At 35.9% G+C, this 19,325-nt stretch overlaps 1 protein-coding gene across 1 annotated transcript in view; it reads left to right on the top strand.

Annotated features, from left to right (window-relative positions):
* NEK10 (NIMA related kinase 10) overlaps nt 1-19,325 on the top strand; it is a 78,310-nt gene that overhangs the window by 3,657 nt on the left and 55,328 nt on the right. Inside the window, 18 exon segments of the mRNA XM_066555933.1 lie at nt 915-957; nt 960-1,004; nt 1,483-1,524; nt 2,082-2,160; nt 2,511-2,578; nt 3,631-3,661; nt 3,664-3,703; nt 4,689-4,771; nt 6,101-6,323; nt 6,829-6,859; nt 6,861-6,978; nt 7,483-7,544; nt 9,656-9,733; nt 11,945-12,073; nt 12,630-12,767; nt 13,366-13,411; nt 14,022-14,143; nt 14,330-14,432. Of these exon segments, the coding sequence (XP_066412030.1) occupies nt 915-957; nt 960-1,004; nt 1,483-1,524; nt 2,082-2,160; nt 2,511-2,578; nt 3,631-3,661; nt 3,664-3,703; nt 4,689-4,771; nt 6,101-6,323; nt 6,829-6,859; nt 6,861-6,978; nt 7,483-7,544; nt 9,656-9,733; nt 11,945-12,073; nt 12,630-12,767; nt 13,366-13,411; nt 14,022-14,143; nt 14,330-14,432 (1,481 nt within the window).

Genomic DNA, 19,325 nt, shown 5'->3' with positions numbered 1-19,325 from the left:
TTAGCATCTATTTGTAAAACATTTATTTTTATGGAATTATTTTTAGCTGTTGGCGTCATTCCCAACTGCAAATGATGAAATGGGAAGAGAACTGCTATGACCCATACACTTTTTCTGTTTCCAAGAAACCTATCCAAACAAATTTTGTCCTCTCAGTTAAAACAGCAACAAAAAATGCATGGCAAAGATGTCTAATTTTAGGTTTATTTTAAATAGGGAAATGGGGATATATACTTTCAACAGGCAATGGAAATAGTGATTCCATTACTGGTGTTTTATGCGGGATTACTGCCCCTGGACACTTTCTGCAAATCTGATTTGTATTTTCTGCCATGTCTTATGCTGGTGAATCATGTGGAGAACTATAAAGGAGGAAGTTCTATATCAAAATACAATCCTATTTCAAGAACATTTGAACTAAATAACAATTTATTTCTAGCATAATACAATTTGAGTTTTTAAAAGCCAGGATAGATTATGATAATTCAAAATAATGTTTTAAATATAGCTATTTTTACTTCTGTAGTACCCATATTTTTGCATAAGTGTATTTTGTGCACTGAAGTTTGCTCTGTGGTTTCTCATTTATTTTGCTCTTTTGGGCCTCAATTCAACGACTAAAAGTTTATATCAAAGCACAGTTAGTTTGTTCTTACAGATGAGCATGTACTTTCCCTCATCAGTCCAATGATAATAAGTGATGGCTGGTAATGCTCATATAATGTAATAAATTTATTTATAGCTGCCACTGTGTTACAGTATAAATGGTATTAAAAGTTCTATGGTATAGTATGTTGAACAGTTGTTGTAGCTCACTAATCATCTGGTCAATTGATCCTGAATCAAACTGTTTTATTTAAGTATTTAAACACTTTTAAAATTGCATTTGGTTTATGTTTTGAATATTTAATTTACAGACAATGGGTTATTCAAGCTCCGTGCATGCATTTTCTTAGATCTTATTAATCTGCCTGAGATTATTAATAAGAGATCCATGCTACCAGGTCAGTATGTCAAAATGTTTCTTGCTTGGATAAGGGGATGCTTGTAAGTGTCACGTGTACAGTTGTGTTGGTGCTTGTGTATAAAAACATTTGTTCTCATGAATGCACACGTGCATGTGTGTATCTATATTTCTGTATGTGAGGATGGGAATTGCAAACAAACTGATTTCAAGGGTGGTTTTAAACCATTACTGTATAACTTGCTCAATTTCTGTTGTTCCTTATGTCATGTCTGTTGTTGCTGACCCTAACAAGGAAACTGTAAATCTCCATAACAGATGGCTCGGTCATTGCTCTGAGCCCTAGACTTGGTATTTGACTTTATCATAAAGATATGTAAAATTCCCATAATGTATTTACTAAAGGAAACTGAAAGCTCCAGTTTAAGAACCTTTAACATTCCACCTCCGTACTTTTATTTATCTACTTATTATAAGTAATTCTGAACTTTTTTTTTTTTTTTTAAATTTTCCTGTAGAAAATGCTCCACAGCCTGGGTGGAATTGAAAATCTAGGTCAGGTAGAATTCCTCATAGTACATTTGTCCATTATGTTGCCTGTCAGTTTATTATGATTAAAATGATATATACTGTAAAAAGCAGTGTACAGATGTTCTTGGTTTATGGAAAGAAGTGAGTCTGTTTCTCTGTTTTCACATGAGAAGTTGGTGTGGGTTTTTTCACTAGTTTTCAAAACAACTGTCCTATAATCTAGGTGCATTCATCTAGGATTTCTAGTTAGGAGACTTAAGAAATGCCTCCTGAAGTGGGAGAAGAATTAGAAAAGTCAATGCAATTGGTTCAGTCAAAAGAAACTGTAGACTTTTGAAGGGAGATGAGAAAAGTCACCCTGCACTGTACATGACTTTTCAAAGGGAGAAGCATACTGATAATTTCTTTTTTAAATGTTGAAACAGGTTTAAACCTTGTGGCTACACTACTATTGCATTACAGAATGTTTTTCATGAAACAGATGCACCACCTACAGGCTCTACCTGTGAAGAGCAGTCTAGGTTTATGAAGTCTGCAAACTTTTTTGCCTTAATGGTATCCTTTATTTTTCCTCCCCTTCTTGTAGTATATGGAAACAGTAGCAAATGGTTATCTTAATTACAGAGAAGAGCAGCACAATGTAGACAAGTTGGTCAACATGACATGTAGGTGCAGTAGCTGATAACAGAAATTATAAGGCTACCCACAACTTTTTGTGTGAGGCTTAAAATGTTTGAAATACTTCAGGTTGTCATTAAGTAAGACAGTAGTATATTTACTGTAGGCATCATCACGTGAGTAAAAGCTAAAATTCCTGTAGAAGGGAGCAGCTTGTTTTTCTACATAAGTAATATTTCTTTAAGAAATTAGTATCTTTTTATGCATTGAAATAAAAGAGTAAATTGTGCTAGTTATGGTTCAAAGAAGTTATACAGTATTTTTTCTGTTATCTGACTGGTAAAATAGAAATATTAGTGAGAAAGAGTCAATTTGTGTGTCTTCCTTTGTTCCACAGATATTTTCCAAAAGCTTGCTGCTGTTAGAAATCAAAGAGAATAAGTTATAACAAGCAGAGCACATAAAGCAAGTGCTTTATAAAATTGTTAATTTTATTTAATTAGCTACTTAATAAAATAGCGCATGCTTTACAGATTTGACCTAGGTGGGAATAAATTCCTTACCTTGTCAGTCTTGTAAGGTAAGATAATCTCTGTGTTTTACAGATGTATTAATAGTATCATAAAAAGAAGTTCTTCTCTGTAAGTTAATTGGTCTGATGTATGATTATTGGCTGTTTGAAATAAACAGATTGTAAACATTTGGACCAAACATTTGTTCTATAAAAAGTAGTGCTCCTGTATACACTGTCCTGAGCTACTCCTTACTGTGATTCAAGTAGTTTTATATATTTTTAAAATGTAAATATATTTTAAAATTTTCTTGCACAAATTTCTGCTGTGGTTTTTCACTTGTAAAGTGTTCTGTGTCTAAATATTCTGTGTCAACCCAGACATCCCTTGCTATATATTACCATCAGTCTAAGAATCTGTACTTGACTATTGCTGGTTTGTGGCTAAACTGAGATACAGTTGAGATCAAAATCAGTATAACTAGGGTTTCATGATTCTATCATGCTGCAGAAAAACAAAGGAAATTGTGATCATATAGTAGCAGACAACCTATTTTTAGATAATCTAGACAAATACAGAGTTTACTCAGATGTTAATCATGAACAGAAATACAGACAGGGCCTTAAATTACTGTGCTGTTTAAATATAAGCTGAATATTAACTTTTACTTCAGGAGGCCTGAGTTAGTGTTCTGAAGTGTTACACAAAACCAAATTTTTACAATGGTGTAATAGAGACATTTTAGCAGTCAAAGAGATACTAATTGTAGTTTGAGAAGAAACATCCTTGCTTGTCCTACTGGGTGTATTCTAAGATTTTAGGTGTATATTTAAGTGTACTTTAAATGTACCTAAGACTTTTAACATATTGTGTAAGGACTTGGTACCTGAATTTTTACTTTTCATTAAATATTTCTATATGTTTCTGAGTTGTAAAATAAAGTAATATACTTTATATTTACACAGAATCACACATTTGCTTACCTTTTTTTTCATTTTTTTCCAGACCTTAGTAAATTTATTATCTGCCAGAGACAGTTTTTTGGTGCCCTCCTTACTCTGACTAGCTTAGTAGAATGGTAGGTTCAACTTAATGTGCCATAAATAACAAAAGCTTTTTAATGTTTTCTCTTGACAGAATATTAAAACTGCTCTTTATGAGGAAAACTTAAACGTTCTTAATTTTATATTGAAGCAATAGAAACTAAATAGAAACTTTTGTCCTTGCAGCAGACTTCTTGTTCATGTGGGTGGCTCTGCAATACTGGAATCACAGAATCTGTTTTTTTAATCCTCATGCAGGATTCTTGAATTCCTATTGACTTCCTGCATATAAAAATCTTCTGTCCTCAGCTTAATATAACAGTGCCTCACAATAATCAGGTAGAATATTGTTCAGTGTAGTAAATAATAAAGTCATACAGCCAAATCCATGTATATGTGCCCTCTTCTCATTAATTAGTGGTAAATAAAGATTAAAAGAGAAAAAAGGAGCAAAACGGGGGGACAGAGCAACTTTCATCTATAATGGTATTATAGAAGAAAAACTGCTGTTATTGATCTGCTGTCTCCCAGACTTCCCAAAACTCTGATTCAGTTTAATTTGTTTTTAATATCTGTGTTAATTTAAATGATGTTGTGCATACATTTTCAACTTCCATTTAACTTTCTTCACTGAATGGAATGTAGGATTTTGTGTTACATTTGGACTGGGCAAGAAGGAGTTTGAGCTATATTACAAATCTTCATAGAAATTGTGGTTGTTTTTAAAAATGCACTCCATTTGCTTAATTATCAGTAAGACACAAAATATAGTTGTCTTTACTTTTATGCATTCAAATTGACTTTTTTTTGTACTGGGAGAACTGGAAAATTGTTGCACTGTTACTATTGATCCAGCATATATTTGTGGCTTTAAGTGCTTGTGTGCACAAGTTGATCTTATTACTTAAGACTTGGGGGAAAAAATAATTCATCCAATGCACAAAGAAGGAGTCTAAAGAGCAATATGTGTTTTTCATATAATTTCATCTGATATAAATGTCAGGAATAATCAATTTGTAGTCCAGAATGTAGGGAGGAGATAAGTGTGATTGTTGAGAACTTGCTGGTGATATTACTTGAATGTGATTTTCTAACAGGTGAGACTTTTTGTGTGGATTAATTGTGTTAAAATAAATTTTGACTTTTTTATTTAAGGATGCATATATTTAGAGGAATTAGAAAATGTGGCACTTGAATATACCCAAGGTCAAATTCTGAAACCTGAGTTTTTTCAGTCACATCCTGATATACCAAAATCTTTTCCAGCAGTTTCATTGTAATCCATCTTCTCTCTCTCCACTGTTGGCCTCCAGTTGCAAATGAGTTACAACGTTATCATAAAGTGATTGCAATCACTTTTCTTGATCCATCTCTTCCTTGCTCCTGGCAGACCTGAGTGGTTAGATGGGAAAGCATGCTGGGCCCTGACAGTTCCTGGGATGCTCAATATGAATGAGTGAAATTGCAGGACCTAGAGCTGCTGTAGTCTATGCCAGAGGCTGAGTCAGATCCCACATCCTCTTCATCAGAAAATCATCAATGTTTCTTCAATTGTTTAATCATCTCAGCTAAGACTGCTAGCAAAGCATTACTGAATTTCAGTGAGAAACAGAAAGACTTTCAAATTTGATAATACATCACTTATCACCTTTAAAATTCTGAAGAGGTTTTTAAAATTTCATGCTTAACTATTTCACACATATAAGTGACCTTATATGTGACTAAGAATAGACAAAATTAATATATGAAAAGGTTTTATTTAGTTTCTGTGTTTGAAAATTCTGGGTTATATGTAAATCAAAAGTTAGATATAAGAGTTAGAATTTGAATGTAGACAAGAAGATGATGAAGTTCAATGCCAGTTAAGGATAATCTTAAATTCAGATGTGAATCTAAATTCCCATGTTTCATTAAACACAAATGGAGCTTTTTTGCTTAAAGTGGAAATGGATATCCTTAACCATATTTTCTATGTGAAGTCCACCTTCATTGCATTTAATGAAAGTCTTATATAAACCTTTTAAATTGTATCTCCAATCACTTTCTAAATATAATATTCAAACTATACTGGAGAAGAATGATGCATTTTTGTGTTATCTGTGGAACTAGGCTATTTGAGTTCCACAGATGGACTTTACAAATTCATGCAGTCAGTGCTACTTGTACTACTAATGCCATTAATAAGAAGATGGTAGCACAGATGGCTGCAGCCCACTTGGCCACCTCCCATCCTAGCTGGGGATGCCTGGCTGACTTTAACTGGGTTGCAGTGACTTTAAGTTGTTTTCTTTAACTGTTTTTTTTTTTTTTTTAATAGGAAATCTCTGTTCGTTTTTAAACTTCCTGTGGCTTTTCCCCCTTTTCTACCTGACATCACAAAGTAATGATGGAGTTATTGTTGAAATTTCTTGCTGATTTTTTTTTTTTTGGGTTCACAACAGAGTTGCTATGACTCCTTTGTGCAGAGTCATGAGTCAAAGAGCAAATAAAAATGAATGAAGGAGTTCCAGTCTTGCTCAGTTTGCTCCATTCTGATCACATCAGACTTCTATGGAGTATAGTTTGGATTCTGGTACGGGTTTGTGAAGATCCTGAGACTAGTGTGGAAATTTGGATCTGGGGTAGAATCAAGCAGCTCCTTCATATGTTACAGGAGTAGGTTTTCAGTCCTCAGCATTGTGGCAATTGTACAGGACTGTTTGTTCTTTTGAGATATATTTGACCAAGCGCTGTTTTATCAAAGAGCATCTTTGGCTTGTTCAGCTGTATGTGATGCCAGCAAAATTTAAAAGACTATTTAGAACATAATGAATAAGCAATATTTCTCCAGCCTTTTGTATTTCATTGTTATCCTAAGGTGTTTTTCATATTTTTAATGTATAAACTAAATAATGAATAAGTCATAAATATGGCATTACTGTCTGTTTAGTTTTCCAATTAATCAGACACCTATTTAGTGAGCTAGAATTGTGGATGTAATTGATGAACATGGTAAAGGAATTTTCTGTTTAAAGGCTTGTTTGCTTTTTCAAAGTGTATTAGCTAATTTAGTGAAAATATACAAATTTTCAGAACTTTGGGAATGGTTAACAAAGACATATTAAGCCATTTTTAACACTGCAACTTGATTTTTTTTTTTTTGTTTTGCTTTTTCTTTCAGGGAAAGAAGTCTTGTATCTGACTCTTGTATCAAGCTCTTTAGTTGGAAGTTTATCTAGTGCAAATGCAGCAGGGAGAATCCAGTATCTTCATTTGTCAGATGGGCTGAGTTCTGATGAGATACAAGAAAATACTTTGTCACTTCAAGCAGGTAGGTTTATAAGGTCTAATACTCTGTTATGTCTTTACATACACTTGTGCAAAAGGATTAAAATACTACAAATTTGTAAATAATTACACCTGCTTTAGGGAGTAGGAGCATCAAATTGGATTTGTTTATTTTCAAATGAGTGATACCAGCACTTATTTTCAAAAAGTATACTTTTGTTAGAAGGAAGCAAAGAGTAAAGTATTAAGAATCTGGGAATCATATGTATTTCTTCACCTGTAAAAAGAGTGACAAAAAAGTTATTTATTTATTTAGTTAGTTAGTTAGTTAGTTTTGTGTTTAGCATGAAATTATTTGATCATATTTTTCTTCACTATTTAAATTTTCTATGAAATATCAATATGAATCAAATGATTTCAAAGTGGTATTTTAATGACTTGTATTCAGGTGAGGATTCATTTGTAGTTATGGAGCAAATTCCTTTTGGAGGAGATTCCTCAATAAGGTCAAATGGCCCTAAATGTTACTTCTGGATTTTTATTCTAGCTAATTGTGCTGCAATTACTGAACTAGTGGTCAATGAGACTAATGCTTACCAGGTTGTACAGGTAGGAAGATTTTATTCAGTAAAGTAAGGCATTATAGTTTATAATAGCATTATAGTTTATATAGTTTATAATTTCACTTACTTGTTGTTCTTTGTTGTCATAATTTAAGAGATTGGAAATATGCCTGTCTATAACTTTAGTACTTTTGTTTCTTTATCATTTTACACACAGAGACATAGACACAAAGGTTATCAACATAGGTGTCTGGAAGAATAAACAGCTTTATTCAGACAAGGTTCATTTTGGCATCTCTTACCATGCTTTTGTCATATTCAAAATAGGATAGTAAATAAAAGTAATCACAGAATAAACTGGGAAATGCAAATTCTGAATTTATTGATGTTTATTACAAAAAAACTATGCAGCTGAAAATTGACATGTTGCTGTTTCACAAACTTTTTCTCTTTTCGTAAGAGTGTGGTATTTCTGAGAGAACTTCCTGGCATTCTATCTCCAGGGATTAAACCATTCTTAAAATCCCTGGCTGTATTCCAGACCTGGTCAAAGATATAAATATTAAGGGCATTAATATCAGCTAAAAGCTGTAGCCACCTGTTAAACTATAAATGTTAAATCAAAACCTTCAAGTTAGCTTAAAACCCAACTAGAAGTATTCCTGGAGGAACCAAGAGAACAAGAACCTTAAATATGAACAGGAAAGAAGTGTGTGAATATTTCAAAACCATTGGTTAAGAGAAAATAAAGGAAAGTAAGTCTAGAAAAAAAAAATGTTATTTTTCCCCACTAGATTGTCAATAAACTGTACTGATTTAGACAACTTTTATCTAAACAATATAATGATATATTTTATGCTGAGACTGATTTCAGTAAAATAAAATATCACTTGTTTAAATTAAATGGTTTTAACAGAGAGGTTTTCTCCATTGCCCCAGCAGTGCATGGTGACTGTTGTGTCAGTAAATCACTTAAAAATTGATGGTACAATGTGCAGAGCTGGAAAAGGTGTTTCAAACTTAACTTCTTCTGCTCATTATGTTAAAAGACACAGACCTCTCCATTTGTTTAAATGCCAGCCAACATCCCCCTTTCAAATCAGGACATAGCCTCAAGCATGTTTATTTTAACTGGAGTCCCAGCCTCCAATACCACTAGAGTAATTTTAAATCCTACTTCTTTCTTTTTGCTAATATAACTTTGAGAGTTGCATAGTGAGCAAGGTGAAGCAACTCACTTGGGTTAAAAACAGAGGAAAAAGGTGTGCAGCTTTTTCAGTTATGTGCCAAGGAGGTCAATCTGAGTAACATGTAAAGGTTTATATCATTGCTGTCAAAGGACTCTTGGGAACTTTTGCTTCTGCTGTAGCTGCTCTCTACCTGTCTGTCTGTCCTTGTCACAGCCTTGGCAACAGTCTGCAGTAATTCTGGTAGCAGACAGAATGTGTTTGACTCAATGGCTCTACTGCACAGCCCAAAACCTAAGCTTAACCATGGTCTAAGCTTAATTCTTTCTTCCTGATCAGAAGAAGAAAACATCAGGAACTGCAGATGAGCCTCTGCAGAGCTGACACATATTCCCTTCAAGTCTGGTAAAGAGGAGAGTAGCATCCATCAGGGACCTTGTCAAGTAACTGGGAGCAGTACTCCAACTAAATCTGCCAGTGCCCACCTATCAGACATACCAAGTGGATAGAATAGTGACCTACCAAGTGGATAGAATAGTGGAGGACACATGGTTGCATGAAAATGGAAGCTGAATTCAGTATGGTTTCCACAAAATTCTGGAGGTGTGGACAGACTTCTCAAGCTATTGCTTTTGGTGTCTCTCCAATTTATTTTCATTAAGACTTTAATTTTGTTCCTGACAATTCAAAATATGGTGCCACATGATGACAGGAGATCTATTGCTGCAATTTCCTTCACCTATAGAGATAGAACATTTCTTCTTTATCTGTTCACAGGCTCTCTGTGGTATCAGTTTAAATGTAACAATGATTTAATTCTGATACACATTTAAGCTTATATTTTAGGTGTGCAATAGGATGTTGAGAACATGTCCATTGCTATTAGCTTCTGATTTATCTGAACATTGATTTTTATTTGTGGTTTGCATGCAAAGGGGCATTATTAATGCTGACCTCTTTCTGTTTCCAGGCAAATGCAATATATACAATAGCAAAGCTAATTTTATCAAACAAAGAAAGGAATGCTGAAAAAGCCAGTTTATTACAGGTAACTCCCTTTATTATCATTGTACAATGAAAGCCCCAAAAGTCCCTGAGAATTTTTTTATGGATTAAAGTTTATTTTGAAGTACAGTAGAAAAAAATCATATTTAAAGGGGAACCCTTACACCAAAACAATAGCCCAGGAACTGAAAGTTAAATAGAGACTCAATTTCTGTTCTGATTTACTTTGTTTCTGGCACCTCATATAGTGTAAAGGAAAGTCAATATTTTTCTTGTGATAATCTTTCCTCTACTTTTCAGGCTGTCTAGCATCAGACTTTTATAGAGCCTTGATCTTCATTGAAACTTGCCCTAGACTTGACACTCTACTAATATCTGTTTATTTCTGGAACATTTTTCTGTGGATGTTAAATAATATACATGAAAGCAGTGTATAAAATAGAGAAAAATTTAAGTGTAGAATAAATATAGGCCAAATAAGCATAGAATGCCTCTTGGTTTTGCATGTCATTATCCCTGTAAATGTACTGGTTAGAGTCAACTTAGGCTAAAGGTCATCAGTAGTAATTAATTACCTGGTAGCTTTTCTCAGGCTCTGTGCAGTGGTGAGTGTTTCTCTAAGATATGGGAATGTAGTGCTCAGGGGTTCAGGGATTGTGGATTCTCTGTATTTTCCACCTCTGTCAAGGTCGGGATTGAAGGCACTTGAGACAGTATTTCATGTTCAGACTCAGGTATTTATTATTTTTTATCACTGTAACAGCCTCACAACCATGAGTCCTGCAGCCTTTCATTAGAAGGCACAAAATGGCTATCTCTTGTTCCAATGTCTTTTAAGACTAAACTATCCAATTAAGAAATGACACCTAGATTATTTTCCTTTTCAACCCAATAACTGATCCCTCAACGCCCGCAATATGGACTTTTCTGTCCAATTACAAAATACCACCCAAACCCATGAAGAAGAAGGTGAAGAACAACCTGCCTCCACCCTAAAATCTCCATCTTGCTTCATATTTAGTACTATATTCTAAAACCCCAAACTAAGTTTTCCACCCTGTGATATTGCACACTTCTAACCAACTACACACCTGTAATCTAGTGCTGTTAATCAAATTTGGAAGTCTTCTCCACAGCCTCAGGTCAAATGCAGTGCTCTCTAGCGAGTCTGTGCCTTTAAGCACAGAAAGTTTAAAATTCTCTGCATCCAGGATTCCAACAAGGGATGAGCACAGCTGCTGCTGCTCTAGTTACACAGCTGAATGCATTCATGATCCTGCCTCTCACGTGGTCTTTGTTCTGACAGAGCCCCTAAAATGTGTATATAGCTACTCCACTAGCTAATCAGGTAGATGTGCTTGGATAGCAAAGAAAGGCATTTCCACCAAAAAAAAAAAAAAAAATCATTCCAGTGTCATCTTTCTCAGCACAGTTCTTCTAGATTAGAATTGGAGGGCAGATTCAGTACAGTAGGTGCCTTTCTACTGCAAGGAGATTTTATAGTGCCCTTCATCTTAAGCATGAGATAAATACAAACCTTCCTGGTGGGTAGGTATATGGAACTAACATGTAGTCTAACAAACTGGAGCATATGCTCAGCATAGTTGCCTCACACAACTGTGAGGAGCTTAATTTATGCCCACTGAGGTTTTTAGAATCCAGCAGAATGTGTTGGAAATAACTTACAAGAGCTACCAAGCAGCTGTAGTTGGGTTGAACATGAAGCTGTATGAATTAATAATGGATTTAATGATCACATATGAAAACTAAGTCTGTTTTGGACAAGAAGTTTATGAAACCTTGTTCAGCTTCTCATACTGCTACCTGCATTGCCTTTGAAAATGTTACTGGTATGAAATAGAGTTGCAGATATGGGAATATCCTTTTTGAGTTTCACAGATATTGTTCTTAGAATATTTGCAGTGCTTGTGTGGTTTCTCTACTGCCCCATTGTATGTGTTTTCAATGATGAAATTTTCATCTTCCTTCTGCCATGCTACCTTAGTGATCTTAATTCATGACTGTCTTTGTTTGCTCAGCTATAAATCTGCTATATCATTGAGTCTTGACAAACAGAGCTAAAGATGAGTTGCATCAAAGCATACATATTAGCCACCTGTCAGTAGCTGTTTTAAAGGTAAGTAAAAACCTTAAACCTTCATAGTTTTAAGAAGCTGTATTCTTGCATATTCTTAGCACAAGAAAGGCATGAAATATTTTAAATTTATTTATTTGTCATGTAATTTATGACTAGGAGGATGTATTGAGGCAAATTGCTGAAAGTACTGAGAACATGAATCAGAATAAGGCACCCACAAATCATGTAGGCAATGATGCAATTTTAGAGTACCTTGGCAGTGGAGCTTTTGGAAGTGTATATAAGGCCAACCTTTCTTTTGCTATTATTTTACAGACTTGAGGAGAAGCTTCATGGAGAGGGTCTAATACCTGTTCTAGGCACAACTGTCTTTTGAATTTTAGTTGGAAAATGTAGGTGCAAAAAGACCTTTGTGGATCTGAGCTTGTTGTTAACATTTGCTGTGATTTTGTTTGTTCTATGTTGTACTTTTATGATTGACCAGAGTATCTCTTAGGTTTCCTACCTTATTTTCTCTTAATTCCTTTCCACTAACAGCATTTGTCTATTGCAAAGTCTAATCAATCTATGTAAAACGACAAAAATTCAAGCATGTTTCATCTGAAAGGCAACACTGGGCACAGATAATATTGCTTCAAATGCTGTGCAAGTTCAGAAGTGTACTGCTAACCTGTACTGTTGGATTGTAGTTCTTCTACTAATCACATCATACACAAAAAAAAACAATGATTACATATTCTGTGAGAAAATTTTGGACTCTGATAACTAATCTGGTAGCCATAATACCATTCTTCCTGTTCCCATCCTATATTTATTGTAAAAAGCTTTACCTTGGTTATAGGTTAGAAAGCATAATGGACAACATCTCCTGGCAATGAAAGAAGTCAATTTACACAATCCAGCATTTGAAAAGGACAAAAATGACAGAGATAGCAGTGTCAAAAATATTGTCTCTGATTTAACCATCATCAAAGGGCAGGTGTTTCTCATGAACTCTAGTTTGATATGCTGGCATTCTGAATTACTGACTGTGAGTTCTCATGTGGGAAGCTGCCTGGTGGAAAAGGAGACCTGGGGATGCTGGTTGGCAGCTGCCTGAACATGAGCCAGCAGTGTGCCCAAGAAGGCCAAAGACATCCTGGCCTGTATCAGCAGAGTGTGGCCAGCAGGACCAGGGCAGTGATTGTCCCCCTGTGCTCGACACTGCTGAGGCAGCACCTTAAATCTTGTCTTTAGTTCTGAGCCTCTCTCTACAAGAGGGGCATTGAGGTTTTTGAGCTGGTCCAGAAAAGGGGAGTGAGGCTGGTGGAGGGTCTGGAGCACAAGTCCTATGAGCAGTGGTTGAGGGAGCTGGGGGTGTTTAGCCAGGAATAGTACCCTATTTTCCTGCTGATTACTCTAGTAATGTGCAACATTTCTCTGCATTTGGGGTAACTTGAAGGAAGGTGCGCTGGAGTTCCTAGACAAGTTTGTGGAATCTTTGTAATATCCTTCCTTCCTATGTGTAGCTCAGTATTTTAAGTACTGTGCCGTCAGTTAATTTATTCTTAGCATCTGCATTTCTTTTCTCATTGTAGCTTTATCATCCAAATGTTGTATGGTATTACAGAACCTTCTTGGAAAGTGAGTATAAATGCAGAGAATTATCACATTGTACATAGTGAAGAAATAGAAATATATAATAAAACGATTTACAGGTTGGCAGGAGCATGTCAAATTTGAGCAATAATCTTTCTTCCAGAGCTGCTACAAGTTCAAACAGGCCTATATTCCTTTAAAATAAAAAAAAAAAAAAAGAAAAAGTGTTTGTATTTGTTTATCTATTAGTAAAACTAGATGCAATGTAAACATGTAACAAGCATCATTATTCTCCTCTAAAGATCCAAAGTGTACAATTGAAATGCTAAATAGGGAGAAAAACTATGGTGAGTAGTGGAGTGAATGATACAGATTGCCAGCCATATTGTTTTAATTTTCTTTTCAATAAAGAATTACCTACATACACCTGCCTGCTGAGTGATTATCAGGCAGTGGTTTCCTTATAGTTCCTGACATAAATTGAGGAAAAACAAAAACAAAAAAGAGTGGAATGAGATTAAGGTGTATCTATCTGTACAAATACAATTTTTAAAGACTAAAAAATAACAGCTTTTAAAATACATTTTAACCTCAAATACTCTATTTAAAAATTATTTCTGTATAAATACAGTATTCTATTAATCTCTTTTATGAGATGACAGGTTGTATATAGTGATGGATCTCATGGAGGGGATGCTACTGGGAGACCAGTTTCACTATTTCAAGGAAAAGCAACAACAGTTTACAGAAGACAGAATATGGCATTTATTTATCTGAGTAAGGGCCTCCATTCTTTTTGCCAGGATTTCCCTACCTGTAATTAGTAGCACCATGTTTTTAGGCTAAAAAATGATGAAGTAATGCTTATTATATCAATCACTAATACATAGCTATGAATTTAATATGTCTTTATTTAGGTTGTATTTAAGAATCTTTGTGAGGCTCTTTCTGTTTGTTTTTAAGCTTTGTCTAGCTCTTCATTATTTGCATAAAGAGAAAAGGATTGTTCATTGAGATCTCACTGTGAACAATATCATGTTGGAGGATAAAGACAAAGCTACAATTATTAAGTAGAACTGCTTTGCTTGGAGACAATTTCTCAAGATGTACCTGAGAAGCATTTCTTTACTGAAACTCTGAGAAGGTTTCAGATTCCTGCATGTTGGTTATCATTCTTAGAAGCTAGGAAATTATTGCATTATTATACTGTTGTGTGAAATCATTGAATCACAGAATGTACTGGATTGAAAAGGATCTTAAATATAATCTATTTTCAACACTCCCCCCGCAGGGGGGCCTTTCTCTAGACCAGGTTGCTCACAGTCTCATCCATCTTGACCTTAAACACTCCCAGGGATGGATGACCTGTTCCAGTACCTCACCACCCTCACAGTAAAGATTTTTTTCCTAATATCTTATCTAAACCTACCCTTTTCCACTTTGAAACCATTCCCCCTTGTCCAGTCACTATGTGTTGTTGTTAAAAGTCCTTCTCCATCTTTCTCGGGGGCTCCCTTCAGGTACTGGAAAGCCACTATTAGGTCACCCTAGAGCCTTCTCTTCTCCAGGCTGAAAAAAAACAAATTCTCTCAGCCTCCCCCTAACAGGAGAGGTGCTCCATCCCTCTGATCATTTTGTTGGTAATCCTCTGGACTCACTCCAAGAGGTTGATGACCTTCCCATGCTGGGACCCCAGAGCTGGATGTGGCACTCCAGGTGGAGTCTCACCAGAGGGAAGCAGAGGGGCAGAATCCCCTTCCTCACCCTGCTGTCCATGCTGCTTTGGACACAGCCCAGGAGCCATTTGGCTTTCTGTGCTGTGAGTGCCTATGGCTGGGTCATGTCCTCTCATCCACCAGCACCCCTGAGTCCTTCTCTTCAGGGCTGCTCTCCATCTGTTCATTCCCAGCCTCTGTTGGTACCAGGGGCTGCCCTGACCCAGGTGCAGCACCTTGCTCTTGGTCTTGTTAAACTGAGTGAGATTCCCATGGGCCCATTTCTTGAGCTTGTCCAGGCCTCTCTGGATGGCATCCCATCCTCCAGGTGTGCCAACTGCACCCCTCAGCTTGGTGTCATCTGCAATTTATTTAGACTGATCTCTCCATTTATGTCATTAATGTATATATTAAATAACACTGGTCCCAGTATGGATCCCTGAGGGACACTATTTGTCACTGGTGTCCATTGGGACTTTGAGCCATTGATCACTACCCTCTGGATGAAAGCATCCAATCAATTTCTTATCCATTTAGCAGTCCACTCATTAATTACTATTTTGGGAAACCATGCCAAAGGCTTTTCAGAACTCTTGATGAATGACATTTGTTGTCCTTCCATTGTCTACTGATGTAGTCAGTTGCTCATAGAAGGTCACTATGGTCAGGAAGGACTTGTCCTTGTTGAAGCCATGCTGACCATCTCAAATCATCTCCCTCTCCTACATGAGCCTTAGCATAGGTTCTAGGAGGACCTGTTGCATGACCTTCCCAAGCACAGAAGTAAAATAATCGCTGATGCAAATATTGTGTCATCAGCCATGGCTATATTTTTTGCAGCTATGGATGGTAAATATGATAGAGATGATTTAGCCTTGAAATATTTAAACTATAGTTATGCTTCAAGGCCTGTTTTTATCTAAATTAGCAAGAAGATAGAAATAACTAGATTAGAGAACAAGTGCTAATGAGCATATAAAGTGTAACAGCTGTCTATTCCATTCCAATTCTGCCATGAAATTGCAGTGAGGTGCTTTTTGTATAAGTCTGTAGTAGTGAATATTCTTGAGTAATGCTTCTGTAATCACCACAGGGTGGAGGAAGGAACCTAGACAGGTTCCAAGACAGACTTTGAAACCAATATGTGTGTCAGCAGTACAAAGCATGGCATAGTTTTAGTCTTTGAGCAAATTAACACAACCTGGTACACAGAGCAAGCCTTCCAGGAAATTCAGATCCTGTAGTTTTTAAAGTTCTCAAAGAACTACTGCATGTTTTCTTGCTGCTCATGACACTGAAGAAAACAATTTGAATGCTGCAGAATTGTTGTGAGAAGTCTTTATGCAAAATTCCATCTCTCTTTAACTATAACAGTAACCTGAAGACACACACGCACACCCATCCACAAAACACTCAGCTATAGTTACCTGTTGTTTCATAGTAAATATTTTTACCTCGTGATCTACATATTTAAATTTATTCATTATGAAATTGTATGCACTAAACCCCCTCAGATTCTTAGTAATGATGCAGTTTTGAAAGAATGTGATTTAATGGTGCAATTGTCCTTGAGTGATGAAAATAAATATTCAAAATATTATTTTAAAGTATCATATAATTGTATTTTATATCAACTACTGCCACTGAGGGGCACTCTTGTCTCAACAACCTTTCCTTATCCTTAGTCCATTCTAAATATGGAGAAGTCTAAATGTACTTTCAAGTATAAACTCAAAATTGCCCTTGAAAAGCATTTATATTTCTGTCAAAGATTTACAGGAGTTCAGGAAAATTGGAAGAACAGAAACTTATTTGGATCATTTCTACAGCAATTAGTTCAAAACTATTTCAGTATTTAAACAAACACTCACTTTATTTAGTCCTACAGCTAGTACACGTGTAGTACCTAGTGAATTTTTGGGGAGAGCTGAAGAACTTTTATCTATTGTTTCTGAATTTTATTAAGCCTTGCTTTTTTACGACCTTAATGAAATTAAGATGAATTTACTTTCTCTCTGATGATGGTTAATATGTACTGTATAGATGCATGCTGTGGTATTGCTGTAACTCAAACAGTCTGTGTATGCCAAAGACTGGAGCATTTGTGATCTTAATGATTATGTCTCACCATAGCTGAGGATAAATGTACTGTCCATTTAGTACATTTCAAGTGTTCTTGGTGAAAGTTTGTCCTGATTTTGTTTGGGATAGAGTTAATTCTCTTTCTTGTAGCTGGTACAGTGCTGTGTTTTGAATTTAGGATGACAGTAATGTTGATAACGCTGAGGTTTTAGTTGTTGCTGAGGACTGTATACTCTAAATCAAGGACTTTTCAGTTTTCCATGCTCTGCCAGCAAGGAGCTGCACAATGAGCTGGGGCTGGGGAGTACATCCAGAATGGCTGCCTGGAACTAGCCCCAGGAATATTCCATACCATTGGGATAATTTGGCCAGGAGGTGCCAATGGCCACTTGTGGACTGGCTGGGCATCTTTCAGCAGGTGATAAGCAACTGCAGTGAGCATCATTTTTTTTTCTTGAGTTTTATTCTGCCCCACATTCTTTTAATTACAATTGCTACTAATAATAGCAATTATATGTATATAATTTTATATAAATTATAATACTATAATCCTGAAATATTATAATATTTTATTTTGTTTCAGTCGTCAAACTGTTTTTACATTGACCCATGAGTTTTATTTCCTTTTTTTGTGATTCTCGTTCCCAGTGGGGAAGGTGAGAAATTGAATGTGTGGTACTTGGTTGTTGGCTGGGGCTAAACCATGACAAAGTTACAACAAAATGTCAGATGAATGTGAAGCATATGCTAAAATGCTGAGAAATCTCTGAATTTAATTTTTCCTGTCAGCTTTTTAAAAAGAGAAGGTCTGCTCTAAGATCTACTAAAAACGTTGCTTCTGTGTTTACAAGCTGCATGCTCATCCAAAATAGAGAGAATTCAATTTTCTGGAGTCTTTCAAATCTGAAAAGTGACCCAAACTTGCCTTGATCTTACTAGAGTAGTAAACTGCCTATGAAGCAGTGTTGTGTGACTGTAAGTGGGATATGGCTGAAATTATTTTGCTTTATAAAAGAATCTTATAATACTGCTCTATTTTCTTTTCCTCAATCAGTCCTTCTGGAAATAGTAACTCTTGTTAATCTATTGCTATAAGAATCTGCAGGCTGACGGTATAATAAAGGCAGATCATTTGTCTGTTACTAATGTTCTTTAAAAATATTGTCTTTAGAGATGTGCCTTTGTTTCAGACTCTTATGGTGTATTTTGATTAAAAAAAAACTAGTGAAGTGATCAATATAATGGAGAAAGACCTTTTAGAGATTCAGACTTTAATTTGGCAACAACCACACCAATGAACTGCTTTTAGAAAATTCTTGGACTCACAGATAGGCATTTTGTACCTTCTATATGAGAATGGGACCACTCATATTCCAAATCCCTTGAAGATCTCTTACACAGTTTCTTCTTTTACGTTGGTTGAAAAGGATAGGAATGCATAGAGTGGGAGACACTCCCACCTTGCTGTCAGAGTGGAAAACAATAAACCTGCTAAATAATTATGCTTATTTGTCCTGAATTCATGGAGAAATGTTCTACAGGTGGCACTTGTAGAACAATTCCAGCAGAACTTGGTAGGCAGGGACTTCTGGTGAAAGAAAACAAGAATTCATACAAAGAAATCTGCAGCTGGCCTGGCACAATGCAAGATTAAATTTGAGGGACCTCTTATAGGGATGGACTCTGAATATCATGTGTATAGGTTTTATTGAAAAAGAAACACCTGAGATAATACCTCACTCTCTGATAAGACCTTACCTGAAGTACTGTGTCCAGCTCTTGGGTCCTCAGCACAAGAAGGTCATGGACCTGATGGAGTCAATCCAGAGGAAGGTTATGAAGAGGATTGTGGTGGTTTTGCGTGGGAGATCTGAAACTGACGAACCAAAACCACTGCACAGATTAGAGGAGTGGAGCACCTCCCCTATGAGGAAAGGTTGAAGAGTTGAGATTGTTCAGCCTGGAGAAGAAAAAGCTCTGGGGAGACCTTAGTGCACCTTTCTGAACATAAAGGGGACTATAAGAGAGCTGGAGAAGGACTTTTTACAAGGGCCTGTAGTTGCAGGACAAGGGGCTATGGCTTCAAACTGAAAAGAGTAGACTTAGATTAAATATGAGGAAGAAATTATTTATGGGGGCAGGGGGTGGTGGCGCTCTGGAAT

This window comes from Molothrus aeneus, chromosome 1 (assembly GCF_037042795.1).
Source record: "Molothrus aeneus isolate 106 chromosome 1, BPBGC_Maene_1.0, whole genome shotgun sequence".
NCBI classification, from domain to species: Eukaryota; Metazoa; Chordata; class Aves; order Passeriformes; family Icteridae; genus Molothrus; species Molothrus aeneus.
The sequence above is the reverse complement of the archived record's forward strand: the minus strand, read 5'-3'. Positions and strand labels throughout refer to the sequence as shown.